We start from the raw sequence: 25,015 nt of genomic DNA, 5'->3' as shown, positions 1-25,015 counted from the left end.
TAACGTCACTACCATAGCATTGCACGTTAGTCATTTGTATACGCATGCGTGCACGCCCCTGCCTCCCTGCAGTTTCTCTTGTATAGCCCAGCATGGGTTACCTCGTATGGCATTCAGTGTTCTGCAGAGCTTATATATATTCAGGTACTCACTTTTTAGACTACCGATTTCCTGAAAGTGCCTGTAGTCTCCCATTAAATATACTGCCACAGTGCTGAGAGGTGCAAGTACTCTCCATTTCAAAATACATCTGGTTAGAAATGATATATTTTATAACTACACGTCTTACAATATTTCTTGTGATACGTTTGCATTTTAAAAGCACTGTTTTGATTCGCCCACTGAAAGCACATTTTTATTTCCAAGCACCTAAGATGATCTCTCGAGGACGAAAATGCAGCAGCACGCTGTTACTAGGGAATTGCAGCCTTGAGGGAAAGCACAATGCCTTTAAAGCGAAACAATCAAGAAAACAAAACGCGAATACAAGCCAGCTGAGGATCAATTCCACGTTGATTCCATCAAAGCCAAGTTGACACAGCTTGCTGTCCTGAAAAGTCAAGCAAGGAAAACGCTGTCTCAATAGAGCGCTCCAGTCAAAATCCGTGGATCACTTTAGACACTTTTTTTTTTAATACCTACAACTTTCTTATATAATACTTATATAACTCGCATTTTCAAGAAGTAGACTGTCATGTCTGTGGTGGAACCAGGCTTCAGCCAGGTTTGAACGGGCCCATTCAGAACCAAAGCTTCCGTGTGCCTGCGTGTGTGATCACGTGCTTCGGTGCACCCGTGTGCCTCTGTGTATTAGTGTGTCTGTCGCACGGGGTACGTGTGTTTCTCAGCGTGTGCATGCAAGTGTGCCAGTTTGTAGTGCGGTTTCTATGTATGTCTGTATGCGGGGGTCAACAGGGGGGTACAAAGACATTGTCATTTACAACACCATTACTTGTTTCTTTTTAGAAGTTGGTTAGCAGCTGTAAGGCATGTAAGTACTAAGTAACCAGATGTGAGAGGTGAGTGTCAGGCTGACAGACCTCTTAAGGGGCTGATTATTGCATAATGCAGTGACCCCTCATATGAAACGTGAGGGCACTGCTGTGCCGGCTGCTCCGCACTTTTTATTTCCTCATTATTGTTTGTTGATGGTGGAGGGCGCTCCCTGCAGAACCCAACATCGTGCGTGTCAAAAGCTAACAACATCGGGGAGCCAGTGTCCCACACCATGTAAACGGCAATTTATTTATGTTGTCAGTTCAAAGCATGGGACGGGCGCAATCTACTGGAGGATATGGAATCTGTTGTTTTCTGTGAACTTTAATTTGACAAGGATTGTAGAGGGTGTAATCTTTATTAACCCTCAAATAACACATCTGAAGGCATGCAGCGTTGCAAAACCTCACTTGGCTGGTAAATCAGAATAGTGGTTTGATTTTTACGTGAAAATGATTTTGCACTCCCTCTATATGTGTCTGTGACCTGCTCTTCACTTCTTTCTCACACAGTCTTCCTGCACCCCTGTCTATTTCAAGCTCATTCACCACTTCATGCACAAACTTCCTATGCCTCTCTATCTTCCTTTCAATCTATTCTCTGCAGCTCTCAATCCATCTATCCACCACACCACATAAATCAACTATACAAATGCACTACACACCACACAATTCCACATAACACAATTCCAGTGCAACCCACATAATTTGACTACACACCATATACATCCACTCCAAACCAAAACCAAAAAAGTAAAAAACATTGTCATTTACTACGCCAATAGCTCTAACTCTCACAAATGCGAGACCTATTGCATTGCAAATGCTTGTTCTGGTTTTATCGTTGCAGTGATGCATGATACTTAAAATTCTATTGCATTTTAAGAGTGCCTGAACACTCGTTTTATCGGGTAGAACACAATTCTGCCATTTTATCTCAAACTTTCTAGTATACCAGATGTTCACTCATTAGCATTTACCTGTAAATGCATCGGTGGTCGTCAGTGAATGATGTGTGCTTTTCAGAAATCTAATTTTATCAGCATTTAAGCATGACAAATGAATTCAATAATGTTGGTCTCCAATTCTTTGTAAATCAACTTCTAAAATAAGCTGCACATTTAAAAAAATACTGTGCCCATTTCCGTTGTAATTTTCCCTCCATTGTGCCCAGCAGGTATCTATAAAGAAGTCCTTAGATTTTGTTGATAGCTCAACTGTTGGAAGCCGGAGTCCCCGTCCCGCACCATTGTCACTAAGTGCACGACCAGGGACTCCCCACTCAACGTTAGGCAAAGTAAGGGCACCGTTTGAGATAGGCCAGGCTTGCTACTAAGGGGGTGAGCAGGGCTATCTCCAAGGTACGAGTGTACAGTACGTGCACCACGCCAACAGCAACCCACTGGTGACACCACAAATGGACTCCACACGAGTTTGATTGAAAAAGTATAAACTTTATATAAAAAGATATACGACCAGACCACACGATACAGAAACCAACATATTATAAAGGGTAATATTCGTTCCGACTGGCTGGTAGGTTCAAATCCCAACATCCACTTTCAAAATGCTATGCTGGTCGCAATGGAGAAATAATACAATGCGTAACAATCCATCCCAGTACCTTGCAATGTGAGAAATAATGCAATGCAGACCGCTACAATCATGTACTGCGCAATGAAGGAATAGTGCAATGCGTCACACCCCAATTCTGTACTTTGCAATGAAGAAATAATGCAATGCGGGCCGCTGCAATCCTGTACTTTGCAATGGAGAAATAATGCAATGCGTAGCGCTACAATCGTGTACTTCGTTATGCAGAAATAATGTCGGCAGTTAGTTAGCAGCAATATTGGCAAAGTGTATTACGACAAGCAGCCTCTTCGATAATAGTTGCCCCCCCCACCCATATCCACACTGATATAAAGTGCAGCTTCTCACTCTGGCCCCAGTACTGCCACTGGTGGCTGGGAGTGCACTGTTTTAACATACAGGTCTTAGCACAGAGCAAAGGAGAAATTTGGAGTACTGTTGTCCTGTCAAGCTGAAGTACCTTTATTTTATCCCATTGTTTTAAGAAACCTGTTCTTGTGACCAGCCAGGGAGAACAAAGGAATGCTTTTTGTGGTGTTCACAATCTGCAGATTCTTCTGTCACCCCTTGATCACTCTCACACAATGCTAATCATGTTGCTTAAACAGTATGCTTGTATTTTACTTCAGAAAAAACACATGTCTTCACTTGTGAAACATTTAAACTGTTTGATCTACAATAACACATCCGATGTGCTGTAACTGGTGCTATTAATTATCTGCAGTAAAGAAGTCTGATTTTCTGAAATATCTATTCAAATAAGTGAGCTAGCAACTGCTGTGAGCTAGAAAGCAATATTAATCTCACTTGAGATTGCTGTCTAGGCTAGTAACTGTTTTATCTTCAATTTTCTATAAAATTACTTTTAAATCCAGTACTTTTTCATAACTATTTTTGCTTTTTCTTTTCAGGTAGAACAAACTGAACCAAAATGGATTTGTACGATCCCCAGACATTAGGCGTAATGGTCTTTGGTGGTTTCATGGTGATTTCCGCCATTGGAATCTTTCTTGTGTCCACTTTCTCAATGAAGGAAACATCCTATGAGGAAGCCCTGGCCAAACAGAGGAGGGTGCTTGAAAAGACCCAGCAACCAAAAGTGGACAAGAAGAAAAAAGAGAAAACCGTCGATAAAAAAGGCAAATCCAAGAAACGGGACGACAAACCAAATGGGAAAATACCAGAACAGGATTCAGCTCAAGAAACGAACGACTCTTCCAAGGAACTGGATTCTGAGCCAGAAGTGATTGCTGAATTTCTCATTCCGGAGCCCCCTGCTGTGACCGTTTCGGCTCCTCCATCTCCTCCCATTCATGAGAAGCCTGTTCCATCTCCCAAAGACAAGAAGAGAAAGGAAAAGAAAATTGCGAAAGTTGAGCCAGCTCAAACACCTATGGTGGCTACAAGTCAGACCTCCATTTCAAAGCCTTCTCCCATTGCAGAGGTAGTTTCTAAGGAAGTGCCTATCGTTGCTGTACCTTCCGTAACATCACAGTCTAGTACTCCTCTTGCTGTTCCCCCTCCTGTTAAGAAGAATGAAGTACCGCTGCTACCTGCTAAAAAGGTTGAGGTTAATTCTGTACCTGCTAAGAAGGTTGAAGTTAATTCTGTACCTGCTAAGAAGGTTGAAGTTACTTCTGTACCTGTTAAGAAGGTTGAAGTTACTCAAAGTCAGGAAGAGCCAAAGCAGGAAGCTGCTCCTGCTAAGAAGAAGACTGTGCCAAAGAAGAAAGCTGAATCAAGTAAGAATATGTAACTTTTTTTAAGCAGATAGAAAATGCACTGATCTTTTCTGATGGTCCTTTGTCAGACTCTTGTTTGAGAGTGATCTATTTTCCTAATTCTCCTGCCTTTTGCAGGTCCTAAGTTACCTTTGCAGTTGAGCTTAACATTATTTAGGGTATTAGTCATCACCTTCCACTTGCTTATCAAAATATCCATTCATTTACTGCTGAAGTCTCCATTTACCCCTTGCTGACCATAAATACCCTTCCTCCTGTTGCAAACGTCCCCCGTCTTTGGAGCCACTAACCTACTGCAGTGTCTAACAACCCCCTTTACTGACTGTCATGTCCTTACAGTTACGTTCTACAATACATTTTTACTTCTGGTCTAAACACAGCTTTAGCTGTCCCACTGAGGTTGTGTAATATAAAAATACAAATTAAAAAAATGCATAACTTCTCTACTAACATAAAGGTCTTTGGTTAATCGCTTATACTCCATTGGCCATTCACACTTTGCTTTCACCCACTAGAGCATGGGGATTGGGTCCCGCCACTCTATTGGCTCTCTTGCACTTCGGAGGATGGTGTTGTCTGATCACTTGTGCACATCCGTTTAAAAAGGGTGCTTAAGTGCCAGGACTGAAAGGTCAATACTTTACTCTGCCACTGGTTTTTCTTTCTATTTTTTTTTATTTTTTCAAGTCCCCATTGTAGTTTTAACTATGAGTTTACAGTAATTCAAAGCTGATAATACATTGTCTTTACAGTTTAATATTTGTGTGCAAATTGTATTAAAACGAATGGGCCGATTACAATCTCGTCCAGAAAGCATTCTGACTGAATCGGTTCCAGAATGCTTTCTAGACAACTCTGATCAGGGGAGTCCCGACCGAGTGATTTGGATGCATCCGGATGCTTCCGGATACAATTTGGTTGGACTCCCATTGACTTCAATGAGAGCCTGTGTCCCGAACGAGACCACAGGCTCCCATTAAGAAAGGGGTGGTTGGGGGAAATCGTGTACCTTGTAGGAGACACCCCATGGTGCCTGCCACATTGTGCATGGTTGGAAAAGGGGGTCCCTTGGGTACGCCCACAGGCCCGATTTGGAAGTCCCCGGGTGAAGGGGGTCCTGCTATGTGCCACTAAAGACAGATTCCGGCAACAAATTCGGAACGGCTGTCCGAATCGGTCATCGTAATCACTTGCTCGGAAACGGAGTCAATAGAGGTGTACGATTCGGCTCCGAAAGAAGCTACCTGTCCGAATGCCTTCCGGAACCGATTTGGTCTGCCCTAACGGTTTCGGGGCATCGGAATTGGTCGTTCGGAACTGGGTACGATTCGGTTGGAAACAAGCGCTCTATGTTGGATTCTGCAAACCTGATTCCGATTCGGAGCCATTCAGAACAGGATCGTAATCGACCCCTAAGAAGTGTTTCTACACCTTTTCTAATTTTACCTGTCTGGGAAGCACTTGCACTATTCACTTAAAATTTTATGTGATAGTTACTGTTTTAAATGTAATTTTTTTATTGCAAGCTTATGATCGTCCCATTTAGGTGAGGGCTGTTCTCTTTTTTAAAAAACATTTTAAACTTTTTTTTTTTGTGTGGCATATTCATGAAATTAAAATAATACCTGTTTTACTCAAGGGCAGATTTAAAGCTGTTTTCCCCCGAGCTTGTTCTAGCATTTCCCTTTAACTATTTTACATCCCCCTCCATAACATGGCAACCTCATTTTGATCCTCGAACTGTCATGTACTGTTAACTTATGCTTTTTTCCTTTGCACCTGTCCATAGTAAAACAATATCCATCCTACAGGCATATACTGCCTTCTTGCCTCGCCATTATGGGGGAAAAAGTTGAAAATCGTATAAATTCATTAACCCTTTAAGTGCTGCCGTCGGCCAACGGTCGTCACAGGCACTACCTCCCCAGTGCTGCGTGCGACCGCTGGACGTCCAGTTCAGCACTGGATAATGGACAGCGCAGCACTGGGGAGGTTTATTTACAAGCTCCTAAGGTGTTAAAGGAAAGCACAGCATTTTGAGAACCTTTACAATAAAATTGGCAAGTGTAAGCTGCCTTCAGAGTACTGGTCTTTGCCTTGTCTTGATGCCCTCAACGTTCTGACACCCGCAGGCTGCCCACTATATGTATGTTTACGCTATCTCAGTGCAAGCTTTTAATGGAAATATAGAAGTCTGGGTCCTCACTCTTAAGAGTACCTGTTAACGCCTGAGAAGTGGTGGTACTCTCCTGGTAAATGTATTGCAGAAGTGCACGCACTCACCATTTCAAATTAAAGAAGTGCGGGTACTCTGTACTGGACAGTACCTGTCCATTTAAAGTACTGTTACCTACTCCGCTACATGTGATCTGAGTGACATCTTATTGCGTGATTCTAGGTTCCCGATCTAACGGCAATTACAATTATAGATTAATTCATTTCATAACAATGCATCTTTTTGTCAGTTATTTTAAGGAATGTAATGCTGATGCTTTGATCTCCACGCTGGTTGTCAGGCTGATTACTTTTTCCTTTTTTAAGAAATTATGTTAATGCTAAACTGCACAGACTGTGGAAATACCCTGCACATCAGAATAACTGACTTAATTTTAGAAAAGTGCCTATTCATTTTTGGGTTCTTTTTGTGTGTATGCATTCAGCCCATCCTGTGAAAGAGTGGGGAACTGCTTTTGCACAAAAAAGTAATGGCCGAGGTACCCATTTAATTTATTTTTAGTTTTATAAATGTTATAATGTCTTGTATTGAAACCAAGCTAAACGGGTAATATGTATCTTAACGTTTATAATGATTTGGTCTGCCTTGTCGAATAATTGTTAGCATGTCGGGCCTACTTTACTGTTATTATGTTTAATTAGCACCTACCTAACTCACAATTTGAAAGTCGCAGGGCATAGCAGGGCCTTTCATTATCCAAATGTTACATCTCTACACAATCTTCTACTGTAGAACTCAGTCGCTCATGTCTGTATCCTCTGCATTTACGTTCCAGTGGTAGCTTAAACAATATGCAGATAGCTAAGCTGCCTTTTGCTTGGCCGAGATTTTGATGTGTGTAACCTGGTTTAATCCGATTGCATCCGGGTAGACCTGGGAATTAATGTTTGTAGGAAACAAATGCATCACAACAATGTAGTACAGTTGATGTTTCAAATGACTATATTACGTTGTGCTACTTATGAAGGAAATCTGTGATTTATCCTTGCTTGACAATGCACTGTGAAACTGCACGTCCTATGGCCAAACCTTTGTTTATGCAAATTTTCTGCTAAATACTAAGAATGTTTTGGGGGGGATAAATAGGAATATTGATTGTGTTCACCATACATTATCTCTTCTTCACTTATGTTGTCCCATGTGTTTTCCCAGTTTAGTTTTCTGTGTTCCTTTATTTTCCAGAATCTGGTAAGCTCTGGAAGCAGCTTTGTGGCCTCCTGACTGTTTTAGATTTGGGTATGCCTTGGTGTTCCTTTCAGTACAATTAGAGCGGGCCCATGTGCTCTTCTAGTCCTCAAAATATATTCTTTTGGATTTTAAATCCTTTCTGTTTACTTTTTAATATCTGGAGTTGCCTATCAACAGATGTTCTTTGTAGGTGCACATGACCAATGTCACTTACCTGCCTTTGGAGTGATTCAGATTTTGTGGTACTAAATGTATTTTCTCCTCTTAGACCCTGTCTTACGGTAAATGGGTTTATTTCCAATTCATGAACTTCAAACAGGGGCATTTCCACTAGATAATGACCAAAGGTTTGTGGTGTGTCATAACCTTTAGTAGTACCTGCGAGCCATGGAATTTCGTGGTAGTGGTACTCGGTGGTCCGACTTCATCCCACACAATGTTACTACTTTGATTTATCTCCGAGTAAATGCAAGATGCACAAAAAGATTGTCTTTATATAACTCCAAATGATTCTGCTGGTATTGTGGCTAGCCTAGAGATGTCCCTCTGCCCACTTGGTACCTGTCATTTGAAGTGTCACCCTTTCAGACTACTTTCATGTTCTCAATCAGTGTATCACGTATGCAGGATTTATTTCACCTGTCTGTACCAGAGTCTAGATCCACTTCTGCAGTCTTGGTTTCCCCCCTATATTCTATATGCTTCTTAGTTCTCAGATTCCGTTTTTTTATAAGATCCTTAATATTCAACATTTAGAGATTTGATCTTTAAGGGATGTTCTTCAGTCTTACACAACCACTAGTCATCTGAACAGTTCTAATGAGGCCGTTGAACTCTCCCATATCCCCCGTTTTGGGACCATGGAGACTGAGTATAGGCTTGGACATTTTAGATATACACAGAATAAGCTTGGGAAAAATCTATTTCCGTTTCCTGAATAACTCCATTGTCACACTTACCAAGCTGATTTACGAAATAAGTTGGAAACTCTTTTTCGGGTTCACTTTCAGGGTTGGCCAGGCCCATAGGGCAATCTGGCAGTGCCAGAAGGGCCGATCTGTGAATTTAGTGGGTGTGCCATTGGTTTGGTTGTATGTGAGCGGGTTTCATGATCTGGTGGGCTGATTTTACTGTTGATTTCTCTGATATTACCTTAAATACTGCCTGCAGCAAGCACAAATACATGCGATCACCCTTACCTTGCAAAACAATACTAATTCAGAAGTGCCCCAGTTTGCAAATGTGGGCCACTTTTTATACTTTTATTTCTTCACTTTGATTCAATACAGGGGGAAATGTTTAGGTCTTACCTGAGAGAGCACATGCACTGTCGTTTGCAAGATATTTTCTTTTACTTACAGGAGGCTTAGAGCCCACCCATTGCTTACCATTGGTTGGCTTCTCTCGTCATTGCTTACCATTGGTTGGCTTCTCTCGTCAATCTCATTTCCTTGTGTTTGTGGCATGTGTGGCTGTAGATACACATGCTTTGCATACTCCTGCCATCTAGTGTTGGGTCCAGATATTTGTAAGTTGTATTCAATGAAGTCTTTTGAGTCATGAGGAAAGGTGATTCCTCCCCTTGGTAATAGTGCGCATGGGCATTGACTCATTGTTGGATTGTTTTCTTTCCTCCATCGAGTTCGGACGTGTATTGTGGTGCTCTTGTTTGAGACTGTTTTTGGGATCCTTTTAGTGTGTAATCCACTCTACCCTTGTCGATTTTTTATTTTTTTATTTTTTATTTTTTTTTTTTTTTTTTTTCGAACATGTTTTCCATCCTTCGCGTATCGAAAATCAGAAGACTTTCACCAATTCGAATTAGAACACTCCAACTGTGGCGTTCGGCCCTAGCCCGTCCATGTTAAGTTACAGTCCTCACCAACTTCATTGAAGATAATTCACTGATGGATATGACTCTGTTTCGATTCTGCCATCTGTGCCACTCCAAGTACCCCTGGACCGACCATCACAAAGTTTCCAATCTGTGCTTGCTGCCAAGGCAAAAAGAAGACTGTGAGGCCTGTCGGTCGTTTTGATTTAAAAATACCTTGTGGGACCGTCGGCTCGACGCAGAGTGATGCAGAGGCAGAACATAGAACATACTTCTAATATCTTCGACCAAGAAGATATAAAACAGGAAGAGGAAGACATAGAAGCGTCAGCTGCTGAAGAAGAAGGGACCTTTTCCTTTCAAGATTCCGACTCCGAACTAGATGATTTGGAGTCCCATGATCTTCTGCCTGGTCAAGATTTCCTGAGCACCCAAACTCCCTCACCTTACCACACAAAAACAGTCCATTCCTGTGCCATCTGGCCATGGTAGGGACCAAGACTCCACTTCGAACGCTCTGCCTTCTGACACTGCATCGAAAGCACAGACAAAGCCTTCTAGCTCCTCTCCGATTCAAATAACACATCTTCAGCTCCCAAACCATTAGTACCAAAAGAGAAAAGAACTTTGGTTCCGAAAACTTTGGTATTGAAATAGAAAGCTGCACCTATAAAACTTCTACAGCCCATTGTACACACTACTCAAAGACTTGATCCAAAGCAAAACAAAATACACATTCATCCAGAGACTGCCCGGAAACTGGAAACATATAACAAAACCGGTGTATGTACCATCATTAGAAATGGAAACCTCTTTCCAACAGGGCATTCATGTGAAAATACTTCCTTTAAAAAAGAAAAAGGACATACCTACCAGTCCCCTGCACCCTATTCCCTCTTCTCCAGCACCACATTCACCCGTACCTTTGCAGGGCTCGAAAATTCCACTCACCTGCTCGCATTTGCGAGTCAGATTCAATAAGGACAAGCTATTTTTAGCTCGTACTCCTCCTTTCTGGTGAGTAGGAAGACAAACTAACACTTGACCTCTGCCCCTGAAAGCAAAGCAAATGTGACAAGGTAGCAAGATTTAAAGACATCTTTATTCCTCACTATGTGAATGAGCAATAAAAATGCTTTTAAATCTTGTTAACTTTTGCTCAACTTTCAGAGTTAGAGGTCAAGTGCAATTCAGTTAGGTTGAGTAGATATTTCACGTTACTAGACCTGCAGGTCTAGTGCAATGTTTATGATTTTTCAAGCATTGCTTTGGTACGTCATTCACCTCCAAAACCCTCTAAATGTCACACCCCCGGGTTCTCCTCCCACAGACCAGACATAGATTTCGGGGGTGATGATATTGATCCAGACCCCTGGCAGGATTATGATATAGATCCTCCACAAGACACAGATCCTGATCTTTATCACGTGAAACCATCAGGTCTCACTTTGAATTCAACAAAGTGTGAGTTTCACAAGACCAAACTTAAATGCTTTGAGCACATATTCTCTGATAGAGGAATGACTCCTGACCCAGATAAAGTGCAAGCAATGCCAGCTTCTTGCCCTCACAAGAGATCACCATCCTATGATCCTTGTTGGGCATGGCCAGTTATTGCACAAGGTAGATTCGGGACTTTGCTACTGTGAGTACCCCATTAAGAGACAAACAAAATGTCCCATTCCAGTGGTCTGCTAAATATGATTACAGCTTCAAAAGAATAAAACCTGCGATTGAGAAAGCAACCGAGATGACCTATTTTGACCCCAAGTTACATACTGAGATCACAGTGATTGCAGCCTGGTGGGGCTGAGGGCAATTGCATAACATAATGGTTATGAGAATGCTCAGAGACACATTGTGGCCTGTGCCAGTTGAACCCTGTCTGACACAAAATGTGCCTATTCTCAGCCAGAGAAGGAGAGTCTGGCTGTAGTGTGGGCCTATGAACATTCTACACATCCATGGAAAAGGGTTGCAGTCGATTTATTTGGTCCTTTAGGAAACTGACATAATCTTATTGCAGTCATTGATTAGTATTCACGCTTTCCTTTAGTAGATGAGTTATCAACCACCCATGACAAGGTCATGGAGCAGCTGAATGACATCTTTGCAGCAAGGGTTATCCCCATCATTCTCAAATCTGACAATGGCCCTCCGTTCAAGAGCAAAAAATTCAAAGAGTTTCTAGTCAGACTAGATGCCAAGCATCAACAAGCATTAGCAATGCAATAGGTCTCACATTTGTAAAGTTAGAGCTACTGGGGTTATAATTACAGTTTTTTATTTATTTTTTATTTGCAGTGGAGTTTTTTTTTTTAAAGAAAGTGCACAGTATGAAGTATGGTCACGTATGTGTAAGCAGGAAGCACTGAGGGAGTGAAATTGCATGTAGGACAGTTGTGGGAAAGAAGAAAGTGGCTTGGTGACACTCTGTCCCATGCCCGTCTGTTAATAAATACAAAATGTTGCTATTATGCACATTTCCTTGATCTTGCACTCAGAAATACTTCTTGCACACATTAGTATATAGATGTGCTTTAAAACCAGTTCAAGATGCATAAAAGTTCTCATGTGCTACATGTATGTCTCTTTATTCCACAATTTTTGTCAAACCAGCACTGTGAAACCCAACACATCTGTCAATAGTATACTGATATGTATTTCCCCATGTCTGCTTTAGCACATTACAGCCAGACACATTGGCTTAGCCAATGCCCTCTGTTTATTCCTCTACCAAATCATTTTCCGCAACTTCATATGAACATGAAGATTCAACAGGTCTGGCTTATGACAAGGTCCACTTTTGTGTCTTTCTACGGTCGAGGTTTATGTACGACAGGAGTAACTAATATAGATACAAAGTTGTTATCAGATTTGGCACAGGAGCAAAGTTTTCCATTGCCATGGGCAACTCCATCAGCCACCAGCTATTTTAAAGCTACAACACTCTGCATTCTGGGACTTGTAGATGTGCCTCTTCAAATATACACCTGGGGCTGTCAGTTCTGGCAGGCAAACTATTATCGACTTTAAATTATATCACGAGCCATAGATCTGTTGTGACCCATGCCGGGTGTGTCGCCCATGAAACTGTGTTGTTTTCTTTGTATCATCGTTATTGTAGGTGTGCACCTATAAGGGGGCAACTAAACTACAATCACAAAAATGCAAAGGGAAAAAAACAGGTATGGACCTGCTGCTCACAGCCTACAAGAAATCCCTGCTTCATACGCTCATTTTAAGTCAGTCAGTGCATTATGAACATGCAAACTGCCAACAAGGAGATCGATAAAACTCCTGGTCGCTAGCCAACTGCGTGAGCTACAAAGGGTGCAGGGACTCGTGAGAAAATCTGAGCTGCTGCCTGCTGAACATAGGGCAGCATAGCACTTCCAGAGAGTAGGTAAACTTGAAAGCCACATCTTAGGGGGCGCGCAAACCAACCCACCAAAACACACTGCAACGTGTTTCCTGCAGAAGCAAAACACCTCACGCTGAACTATTGTACACAGAAAACCTCAGTCTGCCACCTTGTCAAAATCACACCCTTTCTGTTGATATATAACTGCACTTTCAAAGAGAGAGAAGGTGCATGGAGAGAACGGACAATTTGGAAATGTAGCCAGAGGCACCATCAGCCCCTGCCAGCATGGCGAGGACAGAGAACAGCATAGACGCTTGTCATCGCAGCAGCCTGCAATTGTGAAATGCATACCTGCCAAGTAGCCACATGTCAGGTGAAACACAGTCAGCAACACTTGGGATCTCTGACCAATCTCCAGTCACCTACACCGGCTCCATCTGCACTCGCACAATTGCGGGAGGCAGGCAAGCTGCACAGAGGAGCAAGCTAGTCTGCTTGCATATTACTTGCAGCCAATCGGGGAGAGTCTGTTATTTAAAGAAGACCCTTCGCGCATGCAAGCATGAAAAAATTAGCATGCTCAGTTTTGAACCTCTTACTAACACTTTAAAAACAGAATTCTATAGCAGCCACAATAACCCACTAACATGGTAATAGAGTGTAGAATGTTATAATTGTTGATCATGCTTTGATGGGATTCAAATAATGTCAAGGCCACTACCTGCCATCGTATGTAGGCCCTAAGAGTGATAACACAGGATTGGAAGTGTGCATGCCTCTCACCAGTTCACAGAGCTCTGAGGGGTCAAATATCACTATGCCCTTCTGAGTCACTCTTCTTCATCCTTCCCCTCCCTCGCAACCACCTCACCTCTCCCCCGATTATTAAATAGTTAGGTGGAAGCTTAGGGCTACCATGCGAAGGCAGAACAGATGGGCGTCTTCAGAGGCTCGCTACTGGCAACCAATGGCAACTAATTAGTATGTTTCGTGTGTGTGATCCAGCTCCACCAGCTACAGGGCTGCATCTCCAGATGTAGAAAATACTGTAATGTAAGCTGGCTCTGTTAAACAAGGTGGCTCCTGGGGAAGGTTGTCTTTTATTGACCCTCGAAATTAGCCACCAGCATGATACATATGGATTTATTTATTTTTGAGAATTCGATCCATTCGAACAGAATAAAAGTAAACTACATCCATATCTGGGATGGCAGATGCATGATTCTCGTACTATCGTACGTTTGCTCACCTGGAATGCCGCACAAACAGAATATGTGCCAGAGCCAAAATCTCGATCACTAAGGAATCTGTGCATAGGTGCGTATAACTTAGGCAGGTCATTTTAAAGGTATTGCCCCAATTTGCATACAGTTAAAGGGAGAGGGTGGCAACTGGAAGCCGGAATGCATGTCTGTAAATCATCTTTGTACAGGTACTGGATTCAATTGGTTTGTGTATTTCACAATTACATTTAGACTCTTGGCGTAGCGTTCCCACATCAGCGGTTTGTGGTGTAGAAAATTTAGAAAACTAGCTTTTGTTTTACTGGATGAGGAATGAGGTGGGCCACAGCACTGGACGGCACATTCAGCACGCCTTAAAAATATCTCAAAGCATCTCTAAGCTGAAATGCATTTAAATAAGAATACTGTCAGAGGCAGGGCATGTCATCTAGATGCTTCAAGATGTGGCTCAACAAGAAGCCATCACTTCACATGACTCGAACAGCACTGCCTCTTAGTGCTGTAAGAAGCATGTCTTAGGGCTGTTGACCTTACTCTTTTAAAGTGTTAGGCTCACTACTGAAAATGGCAAGAAACCCACTGCCCGCTCCTTGCCAAGGCGGTACTCCACTTAAACAAAAATACTCGAGGTAGCGCTGCTCTTAGAAGCCATTATTGGGTGTTAAGAAGCAAACTTTTCACATTTTCTTTCCTTAAAGTATCACTCTCTGCAAAGCCCACAGCGGAGACAAATGAAGGTTAAGGGTACTTAAGACTAACAAGTTTGTAGAATCCAAGTGTCTTGGACAAGTGGAGAGATAGATGAACGTTACCGATTGGGTCGTTGAAAGCAGGCCCGAGTAGTCTTGTCATTCAGTCCCAACCTGGAAGCGCAGGGTAACAAATGGGGGATTAACAGCTAGAGCTTGCCCGCTGGAGACTATCTGCCTTCGGAAGTATAACAGTTCTGCTTTATTTAATATTGGCATTACTTACTACTTCTATTAAATAAAAAAATATATTTAGTGATTGCAGGCACTGACGTAAAGTTGTACACAGCCCCATCTACTTGAAGAAACGGTTCACAAGCGCTCTTTCCTTCTTTCATTTAGTTGCTTCCCTGTGAAATCGATCCGAAAAAAAGAAGCCCACGAGTGGTGCGCGCGCCACAGCGAGACATGTGGTTTCAATTATCGCGCCCTTGTTTGGGCACGATAATTGAAACCACGTGGCAGCGGTGCGCGTAATAGACACCAATAGTGCAGCAATGCACCCGCCTTTGGCCAATTGCGTGCTGTCTTTGATAAAAAGATGCACACAAAGGCCAATAGCTTGGGCCAAAAGGAAAAGCACAGGCACAAGCGTGTGCGATTCCTAGGTCCGTTGTCAAACACCGTACAAGAGGTCACTCGCTGCGCGAGCGCTGCTGCGCACTGAAACGCAGACGCGAGACCTAAAAAGCACACATCTGTGGCCCATAGCCAATGGTGTTGTGGAACGGTTCATGGGTACCCTCAAAAGGGTCATTCAAAGAGCGTTGATGGAGGGAATAGAGTTAAACTAGGCTCTGGGTAAAGCCCTCCATGCTTATCGTTCAACTCCTGACTCCATAAATTGTGAGAGTCCTCCTACCTTGCTGTTTGTGAGAGCCATCGGAACCAAACTGCCACTGTGGAAATCAGACCAATCCTTGATTGCTGATCAGGTTAATTTCACAGACACTTCCCATAAGTGCAGGATGAAAACCGATGCAGATCGGCGTCGACAAGTTCAGGAAACCATCTTCGAGGAGGATGATTGACCAGGACCCAATCAGAAACCAAAGTGGAAAACAGACAATCCGTTTGCTGTTGATCCTGTAAGGTTTGTGACATGCCCAGAAAATCCATCACACAGTACTTGTCACACTTTAAGCACCTAACTCAACGTTTGTCCGCTCCTTCAATCATGAATGAGGCAATCCTGTGTAACCATCCGGATCAAGCACCAGAATCTGTGCCATCGGTGCACAATCGGAGTGCATCTCAACCAACTCATACCACTCGATCTGGCCAACTAGTGCAAGATCCTGGACCATTTATTGAAGAAATATGATGTGACTCTTGTTTGTACTTTTTATTTAAATTATGGAGGAGATGTAGTGTTGTGATGCTGTGTGTGCTATGACCCTTGCAGTTCTGGGGGAACTCAACAGAGGAATTGCGTAACTTGCTGGTTAGTGTTAATTTGTGGTTGTAAACTGTTCTGACGTAATAAGTGTGCAGTGTGTGAACATATGCTGAGGAATAAAGATGTCTATTACTGTGTACGTGTGTGGCATATAAATTTTCATGCTCCAGGGCTGGGTTTGATGTTACAGTAATCCTGAGAGGGCTTGTCATTACATTAGATTATGACCTTTTGTTCCTATGGTTGTTGTGATGACTCTGGCTTCTCACCCCTCCATGCAGAAGTGCACAGCAGAGCACCGATGAAGATCGTTTGCAGCTGCCAACACGTCATAAATAAATCTTTGCCATGAACACATGGGAGATTTAACACTAAAATGAAACAAGGAAATGTTTGAACTACCTGGTTGAGAACATTCTAAAGCTTTTTGCAAAACATTGCTATCTTTGAGTTCTCCACGTTCACTATGTACAAGCTATTTTTGGTTCACAGATGTTCTATACAGTTATTGTTGTATTTACACAGACATATTTATAAAGCACTTTGTCTCTTGTCACGGAGGTTACAACAGAACATTGTATATATGTTAGGCTGTTCTCCATAGCTTGGTGATTAAAACATTTGCCAAGTCAGCAATAGTACTGAGCCGATCGGACTGAATCACATTATTCACATAGCGCCCTTTGCAACAAAGAACAGCACACACTTCCACATACAGTGCTTTGGGTGTGTAGGACCACCCACTGCAAACTAACGCAACTAATTGGCAGGTAGTCATGCATGCTGTTCTTTGTTGCCAAAAACGCTGAGGAGGGAGTGTGTGTGTTAGTTACATACCCATAGGCATCAAGGTAGTCTGGGACCATTCATACATCTTCTATCAAATAAGCTGCTAAAAGCATAGTTTGCTGCAAAATGTCTTTTTCTGTGCCTCAATATCCTGGAAGGTCTGAATAATGTTTTGATCAGGACATGGGGAGGTGGTCAAACATGTCCAAATGATACAATCAGAAGAAGGGCAGTACAATTTGACTGTGCCAGACATTCAACCCTACAATGATAAGGCTGACATATCTCTGGAGGCCATTTAAATGATGTTATATTCAGCAATGTGAATGTGTAACAGACGGATCTCCACCTCAGCGTATTATACAGCTCCATTCTCCAGAATGAAACCTACCCCAACCTTCGTTTGCTCCTGCAAGACCGAGACACAAAAGGAAGGAGTTTATGCCTCATCTACCTTTCCTGGAGAGCAGCACAGAGCAGAGGCTAAAAGACGGTTCTGACCTTTTCCTTTGAGGAATCTGGATGCCAGAGAGTTCATACTTGTTCAGACCTGGGTCAGTAATATTATGGAAAATTGAGACCTCAATGTCTCCTCTCATTAAACCAAAAAGGGAGGAAGGGCTGTTAGTTTTTAAATCCGGAATCAGTATTTTTTCTTTCTTAGTTGCTGATGGTGTGATTGAAATCCCAGTTAAGACTCCACTAAAGACAAACTTACATAAGATTATTACTAGAAAACTGTGAATGAGGTACTCCATCAAGAAGAGAGGCTTTCTTCTTCATCATCACTTTGGATATCCTTGGGTTTAAATAATCAAGTGCTTGCCAAAAAGAAAGATTTTCTTTCTGAAGAAATTCTTTTGCCAAGCATTCAAGAGATATTTTGACTCTGTATCCTCCATCAACACTGAAATGAGCACACCGACATGGTGAATAATTAACTTGTGAAGCTGCTTAATTGGTACATGTTGTAAATGAATGACGTGGCTGCACAACGAAGTCACGTTGGTTAGGTAGTTTATTTAAGTTAGAGCATAGAAAAACCCGACCAGCAAGACCGGGACCAAACGGGCAATAACCGCCGTTAGTACCGAACACTGGCCACGTAACAGAAGCGGGCAGCACGAGCTCGGCACGAGATGCAAGCTGAGGAGCACGAGCTCGGCATGAGATGCAAGCTGAGGACAGGGAGAATATAACACATCTCCTTTCCTTAAACAGTGGAAAAGGAAATTGTACTAAAACAATTTAGGCAAGAATGTACACTAAAATACAAAAATAAAGATACTGCTTAGAACACGCAGTTTACACTTTAAGAACAAAGAACCCAGTAACACAGGATCATGTAAAATGACATTGCTTAGAGCATACACTTTTCTCTTGAGAACAAAGGACCATGTAACATAGGACCATGTAACCCCACACCCTTCCTTGGATAAGCGAAAATTACACAAAATCTTTTAAATAAGCAGGAGCAACTCTCTTGCGAATCGGTCTGCAAGCTTCTCCAGCAACAATCTTTTTAGTGACAGGTACATGAGTGGTCGGATTTGCCTTTTTCTGGTAAAGAGCTACCCTGCGGAGATTCCAAGTTTGTCCATTCTGTAGCCTTATGTAGTTACCAACCACAGACTTCACTTGGTAAGGTCCTCTAAACTTGTTGAACATATTCTGACTCCCGCCAGGTTTCACCTTTACTAAATCTCCTTCAGCTATGTTAGTGGAAGTATAATTTCCCAGTTTACTATGACCAGCCTTCTCTACTTTCCCATGTAGCCAAGTAGGAATCAGCTTCGTACCCGCAGGCCTCCCTCTCATGAGTTCGAAAGGTGTAGCGGACATGTTGCTGTGAACCGTTGTGCGGTATGCCCACAACATTTCTTTAATCTCCTTCTGCGCTGACCGACCAGGGGCTAAAGCAAGCTGCATAGTGCCCTTTATAAGTCTGTTCACCCTCTCGCACAGTCCGTTCCCTTGCGGGTTGTAAAGTGACGTGCGCAAGTGCTTTAAGCCCAAAAACACAAAATAGTTCTCCATGATTGCCGAGGTGAGTTGTGTGCCATTATCTGTCAACACTATTGAAGGGATCCCCTCTCGCCTAAAAATCTCATCCAATACCTTAATAGTGGACTCAGCAGTGATGTTCTTCATAAAAGCAACCTCTACCCACCTTGAAGCCGAATCCACCAACACCAAAGCAAACTTCTCTGAATCCAGCAGGTCATGAAAAGGACCTATGAAGTCAATACAGATCTTCTGCCACGCACCATCATCAGAAACGATCTGTCCCATAGTATCCTTACTAGCACGAACCTGTAACCTCTTTTCCGACTCTTTGCACGACTGACATTGTTCAACCCAACTCTTTACCTGTGCATCAATTCCCGGCCACCAAAAGTCAGCTTTAATGCGTTTGCCAGTAAGGGTTTGTCCTAGGTGGCCCTCATGCGCCAAGGCAATGATACGGGGTCTAAGGGAAACAGGTGGTATGTATTTCTCACCCCGCACAATAATGAACTCAGTTAGTAAAGAAATTTCATCCTGTAACTGGACATAAGGCCTAAGAGCAGGTGAGACCGTACTTTGCCTTGACACCCCTTCCTTACACATCTTAATTAACCCTTCCATTACAAGATCCTTTTTCATTTCTTCCATCCATTCCTCCTTAGATATGGAAGAGGGTAAATCGCTCTCCAGGTCATCTAAAAACGCAACTACACTCTCAGTTACCATCTCTTTAGGCTGCACTTTAGTGTCAGGCAACCTCGATAAGCAGTCCGCAACACTGTTGCACCAACCTGGTAGGTATTCCACATTGCATGTAAACTCTTGGACACTGACAGCAAGTCTCGCTAACCGCCCTGAGCAATTCCTAATACCCCCGGGGGCTAGAACCTTCAACAGTGGCTTGTGGTCAGTTCGGAGTGTGAATGTGATCCCCCACAAATACACCCGGAAATACCGAGTAGCCCATGCAGCCGCCAATGCTTCACGCTCTATGACGGAGTAATTTCTTTCAGTCTCAGTCAGGGAACGTGAAGCAAACGCAATAGTGTTCTGTTTACCACCACTTTTTTGTGTAAGAACTGCACCGATCCCAACAGAGCTGGCGTCTACAGTGAGAATGGTGTGAAACGACTGTACAAAACTTGAGAGAATGTTGGCATCCAAAATACTTTGTTTGATCATCAAAAAGGCATTTCTTTGGTCAGCTCCCCATGTAAAACCTTTCCCTTTCCGCATGATGACTCGCAAGGGTTCTACTTTCTCTGCAAAATTTTTAACGAATTTTGCATAGTACTCCACCATGCCCATAAAAGACCTTAATTTGTCTTTATCATCAGGTTCAGACACATTGCATATTGCGCTTACTAGATCTTTCTTTTGCTGAATCCCAAGGCCAGACACATGATATCCTAAATAATCTACCTCCCCAACAGCAAATACACATTTTTCTTTTCGCAAGGTCAAACCAGCCCTTGAAAGAGCGGTGAGAACTTTGTCTAAAATAACATTATGATCATCAACGTTTAAACCATGAATCAGGATATCGTCTTGGAAAAATACTACTCTTTCAATGTCTTTGAGAACGTCGGTGATGATTCTTTGGAATGCGCTTGCCGCAGAGCAAAGGCCAAAAGGAAGTCTTTTGAATTGGTATGTCCCTTCTGGGGTGATAAACGATGTAAATTGCTTTGAGTCCGGATGAAGTTTTACCTGGTGGTATGCGCTGCGAAGATCCAACTTCGAAAAAACTTTGCCTCCACCCAAACTCAGAATAATTTCATTTATGTTGGGAAGTGGAAAGTTGTCCATTATCACAGCCTTGTTTAGACTTCTCATGTCCACACAGAAACGCAAAGAATTGTCCGGTTTCTGTGTGATAACTACAGGACTCAACCATTGTGTGGCCTCTACTGGTTCAATTATGTTATCATCCAATAACTGTCTGATAATCTTTCTGACTTCATCTCTGGCGGACAAAGGTATTTTCCTCGCGGTGTGTTTTACAGGTGCAACACACCTCTTGGTTTTAATAATATGTTGGTAACCAACAGCATCCCCCAGTTTCTCACTGAAGATGTTCTCATGCCTTTTAAGAATGGTTTCTAAGTCTCCATGAACACTATTGCATTCGTTTTCACCATCTACACACATCACAGGTGGATCTGCTCTTGGGTTCACCCTTATGTTTAATTCGTACTGATGTAACCATCCCAAAATAGCAGGGCCGTGTGGTGATACATAAACCTTCCCTCGAGTGATTCTCCCTTTAAACTTAATACTGGCCTCAAAGAACCCAAGAACACCAATGCTCACCCCCTGATAACCTCTCAGAGTGACATCAGATTTGATAAGACTTGACTCTTTGCATGAGGAGTTAAACAAACTCTTTGGAATGATTGTATATAGTGACCCAGTATCCACCATTAGATTTATTACACACCCATTCAACTTAAAATCTGCTTTAGGGCGAGATAAAATAACATCTTCAGTTATCTCTTGGCTCCCAGCAGATGTAATCATCATTACCTCCGCCTCATCATCAGTGGTTTCACTCTCAATCATGGCAATCTTTTTGGAACTATTTGTTCTACACATACGTGCGTAATGTCCTTTCTTTCCACACTTCAAGCAATCTCTAGACAAAGCTGTACAACTCTTTGAATCAGCTAGGTGAAAAGGACTACCACACCTGTTGCAGGAACGTGTGGTCTGTCTAAACCTGTTTGGTTGCCCATTCTTATTAAACGAGGTTGTGGCCTTCCCCCCTCTATTTGTCTGTCTCCCTTGTATTAAACTAACGCCCTCTGAAACATCTGTTTGCAACGCTGCAACTTCTTGACTGCTGGCGTGCCCATGTTGTATTCTCTTAAGCTCTTTCATGCATCTGTCACTCTCTTCAGCAACCTTAGCAATTGTGATAGCCTCTGTGAGAGTGGGGTTTTTGGCTGCCCACAGCTTTTCTTGTGTTTTTTTGCTAAGGCATTGCACAATCAACTGATCACGGATCATTTCATCCTGTATATTACCAAATTGACACTTTACAGAAAGTTCCCTTAGCCTAGAGACAAACTCATCAATTGTCTCATTCTCTCTTTGAGGAGCAGTGTAAAATTTATGTCTGCACATTACTACATTTTCTTGCTTAGCAAACCTAGTATATAATCTAAACAAAGCATCTTTATATACATCATCAATATCTAAGGGCGGGTTCGGTAAATACTTAAAAATTCTCTGTCCCTCCTTCCCTAAAGCACCCAGTAACAAAGCCTTTTTCCTAATGGCAGAAAACTTTGTGCCATCCAAGGCTACGATGTAGTTCTCGAATGCCTCACACCAATCATCCCATTCCATGGATGGCTCACCCGGGGCACTCAAGAAAGGGACAGGGGCTTGGATGGTATTGCTTATATTCATAGCGTATACACTGAGCTAAAGTCACAGCAATATAAACAGTTTAAATATCAAGAACAGGAGGAAACATGAATTAGGATGTGAACTTCTGTGTACTGCTGTTGTAGATGTCGAGGTACAACGAATACAAGTGTGTGTGTCACTGTTGTTTTGATTGGCTGTTGTATGACACACTGTGTGACGAAATTATTTTAAAGTGAGTGTGTCACTGTTGTCAGCTATTCGAAAGTTAGTCGTTTCAAATTGATGCTTGTTTTGGTTTTAAATGCACTTCACCTCGAGTGTGCTATCCTTTTAATTAATCAAAAGTACTTCACTTCCTTGAGCGTGTTGCTCTTTTAATTAGTCTCACGTAGTGGTGGGGCTCACCGATATTGCCTTTCCATTTAAAGAGTAATTTCCCCTTTAACAGCGATGACGCCGATGCGCTGTTGCCTGCGTTGACGGGCTGAGGGGCTTACAGTTACTGCTCCGTCACGCTTCACCCAGAGTTATATCCTTCCCCGGTGAGTTATTTTAAACATACCTTCCGATGAGGCTTACAGTATTTTCCCTTCTTTATGCGATCTTTCTCACACGATCGCCAGTGCTCTCTTTTGGTCGAGTTTTCCGCTTTTCTCTCCTTTGACGTGTCGTTCGTCAGTTCCCGCTTTCTCTATCTTCGGCTACCTTCCGCCTTCGTCTTTGACACGAAGTCGCCAAAATGTTGTAAATGAATGACGTGGCTGCACAACGAAGTCACGTTGGTTAGGTAGTTTATTTAAGTTAGAGCATAGAAAAACCCGACCAGCAAGACCGGGACCAAACGGGCAATAACCGCCGTTAGTACCGAACACTGGCCACGTAACAGAAGCGGGCAGCACGAGCTCGGCACGAGATGCAAGCTGAGGAGCACGAGCTCGGCATGAGATGCAAGCTGAGGACAGGGAGAATATAACAGTACATTTTAAGACTTCTCTAGCTATGAATGTGGAATGCATCTGGCAGAGTGTACCCATCAGTGGTCTAAGAACTTAGAAGAACAATGACTGCCCATCAATCACTAGAAAATTAAATGCTCACTGGGCTCCTGCAGGCAAAGACTTGGGAGCTAGTTGTATGTTAAATAATAGGAGGTGTTATGGTGTTCACCCTTGTCCTACCAAGTGCTATGTAACTCTTACTTAAATGTCTATTAAGGCAAGGGTGGTGGTACCGCATGATTTCACAGAAGCAGGTTTTCAAACCTTTCTGTCCGGTAAGTTCAGCAGCTTGATCTCATCAGTTATCTGATGATCTCACCAACCGGGAAACACAGCACTAGGCTACATGGGATGTACGACGGTACAACGCGTACCGTTACAACGCGTACAGTTTCAACGCGTCATTTACAACGCCAGTCGTTACCACAACTTGCGCTGTAGGGGTGCTGGACTTGGGAATAGTTAAATTTACTATTCCAACACCAGCCTACGTACAGTAGGGAAGGTGTTGGAATAGTAAATCTACTATTCCTTATCTTAGAGCGCCCTCCAGCGCAAGTCGTGGTTACGACTTGCATTGTAAAAGACGCGTCGTAATGGTACTGCACGGTAACATCTGCGTTGAAAAGGATGTTCCCCGGCTACATGTGCTCTATTAAAAAGAGGAGCCAGTTCATAAGAAAGATCATGTCGCTTAGGGCCTTCACCTTTGAAAGAGAAAATGGAATTCCACCCTATTAACTTTTCATTAATAAACAAAGGAATCTGATACACACAACAGTTGGGTTGTGCAAAAGTTCTATTTTCTTTATTTTAAACTGTTCTACACAAGCACATTAAAAATATCTGTCTCCATTACTTAGGATGATAACAGCGACTACATGTGAAATTGTTAGACTGTAGTCCAATGGTACAATTAACTAGCTCCCAACTTTGTCTACCCGGGGTATTACAAGCATACTTAAGTATATTATACCTAGTTACTCCCATGTCTGATAAGTGACAAGTCAAGTGAGTGCGCTACACAAACAAATGATGGACGGAATGCTGAATAAATCATACATTCACCCCCAGTCAAGAGATCTGGGTTAAATCCATTGTTCTTTTGCTCACCATGCCACACCAGTTTAGACCCAGCCATATGCAAATCAGTCTTGACCCTGTTCCTCATGGGAACAGTCCAGACCTAACTGCCAAGCCAGGTCCTCCCTGGAACGGAAACAAACATCCTGGGACCGGTGTCTAGATATTACCCTTTATCAGCCAGGCTAACTTGAATCCAGAGGCACAGTGAGCAAGGGACCCACGTCTGGGCATACCCACTTAGGGTGAAAAGTGCTACACAAACAAATGATGGACGGAATGCTGAATAAATCATACATTCACCCCCAGTCAAGAGATCTGGGTCAAATCCATCGTTCTTTTGCCCACCATGCCACCCATGTGAGTGAACAAATTATTTTTTCAGTTTGACAATTCTCAACTACATTGTCTCCTGC

The 25,015-nt window shown here is 42.7% G+C and overlaps 1 protein-coding gene across 6 annotated transcripts in view; it reads left to right on the top strand.

Annotated features, from left to right (window-relative positions):
- The window catches only part of RRBP1 (ribosome binding protein 1), a 292,620-nt gene that overhangs the window by 27,361 nt on the left and 240,244 nt on the right, over positions 1–25,015 (top strand). For all 6 annotated transcript variants that reach the window (XM_078648944.1, XM_078648942.1, XM_078648940.1 and 3 more), the window contains exon 2: positions 3,500–4,330. In XM_078648944.1, coding sequence (XP_078505070.1) covers positions 3,520–4,330 — 811 coding nt within the window. In that variant the 5' untranslated portion in view covers positions 3,500–3,519. The remainder of the gene's footprint in view (positions 1–3,499; positions 4,331–25,015) is intronic.

This window comes from Lissotriton helveticus, chromosome 6, assembly GCF_964261635.1.
Source record: "Lissotriton helveticus chromosome 6, aLisHel1.1, whole genome shotgun sequence".
Classification (NCBI taxonomy): Eukaryota; Metazoa; Chordata; class Amphibia; order Caudata; family Salamandridae; genus Lissotriton; species Lissotriton helveticus.
The sequence above is the reverse complement of the archived record's forward strand: the minus strand, read 5'-3'. Positions and strand labels throughout refer to the sequence as shown.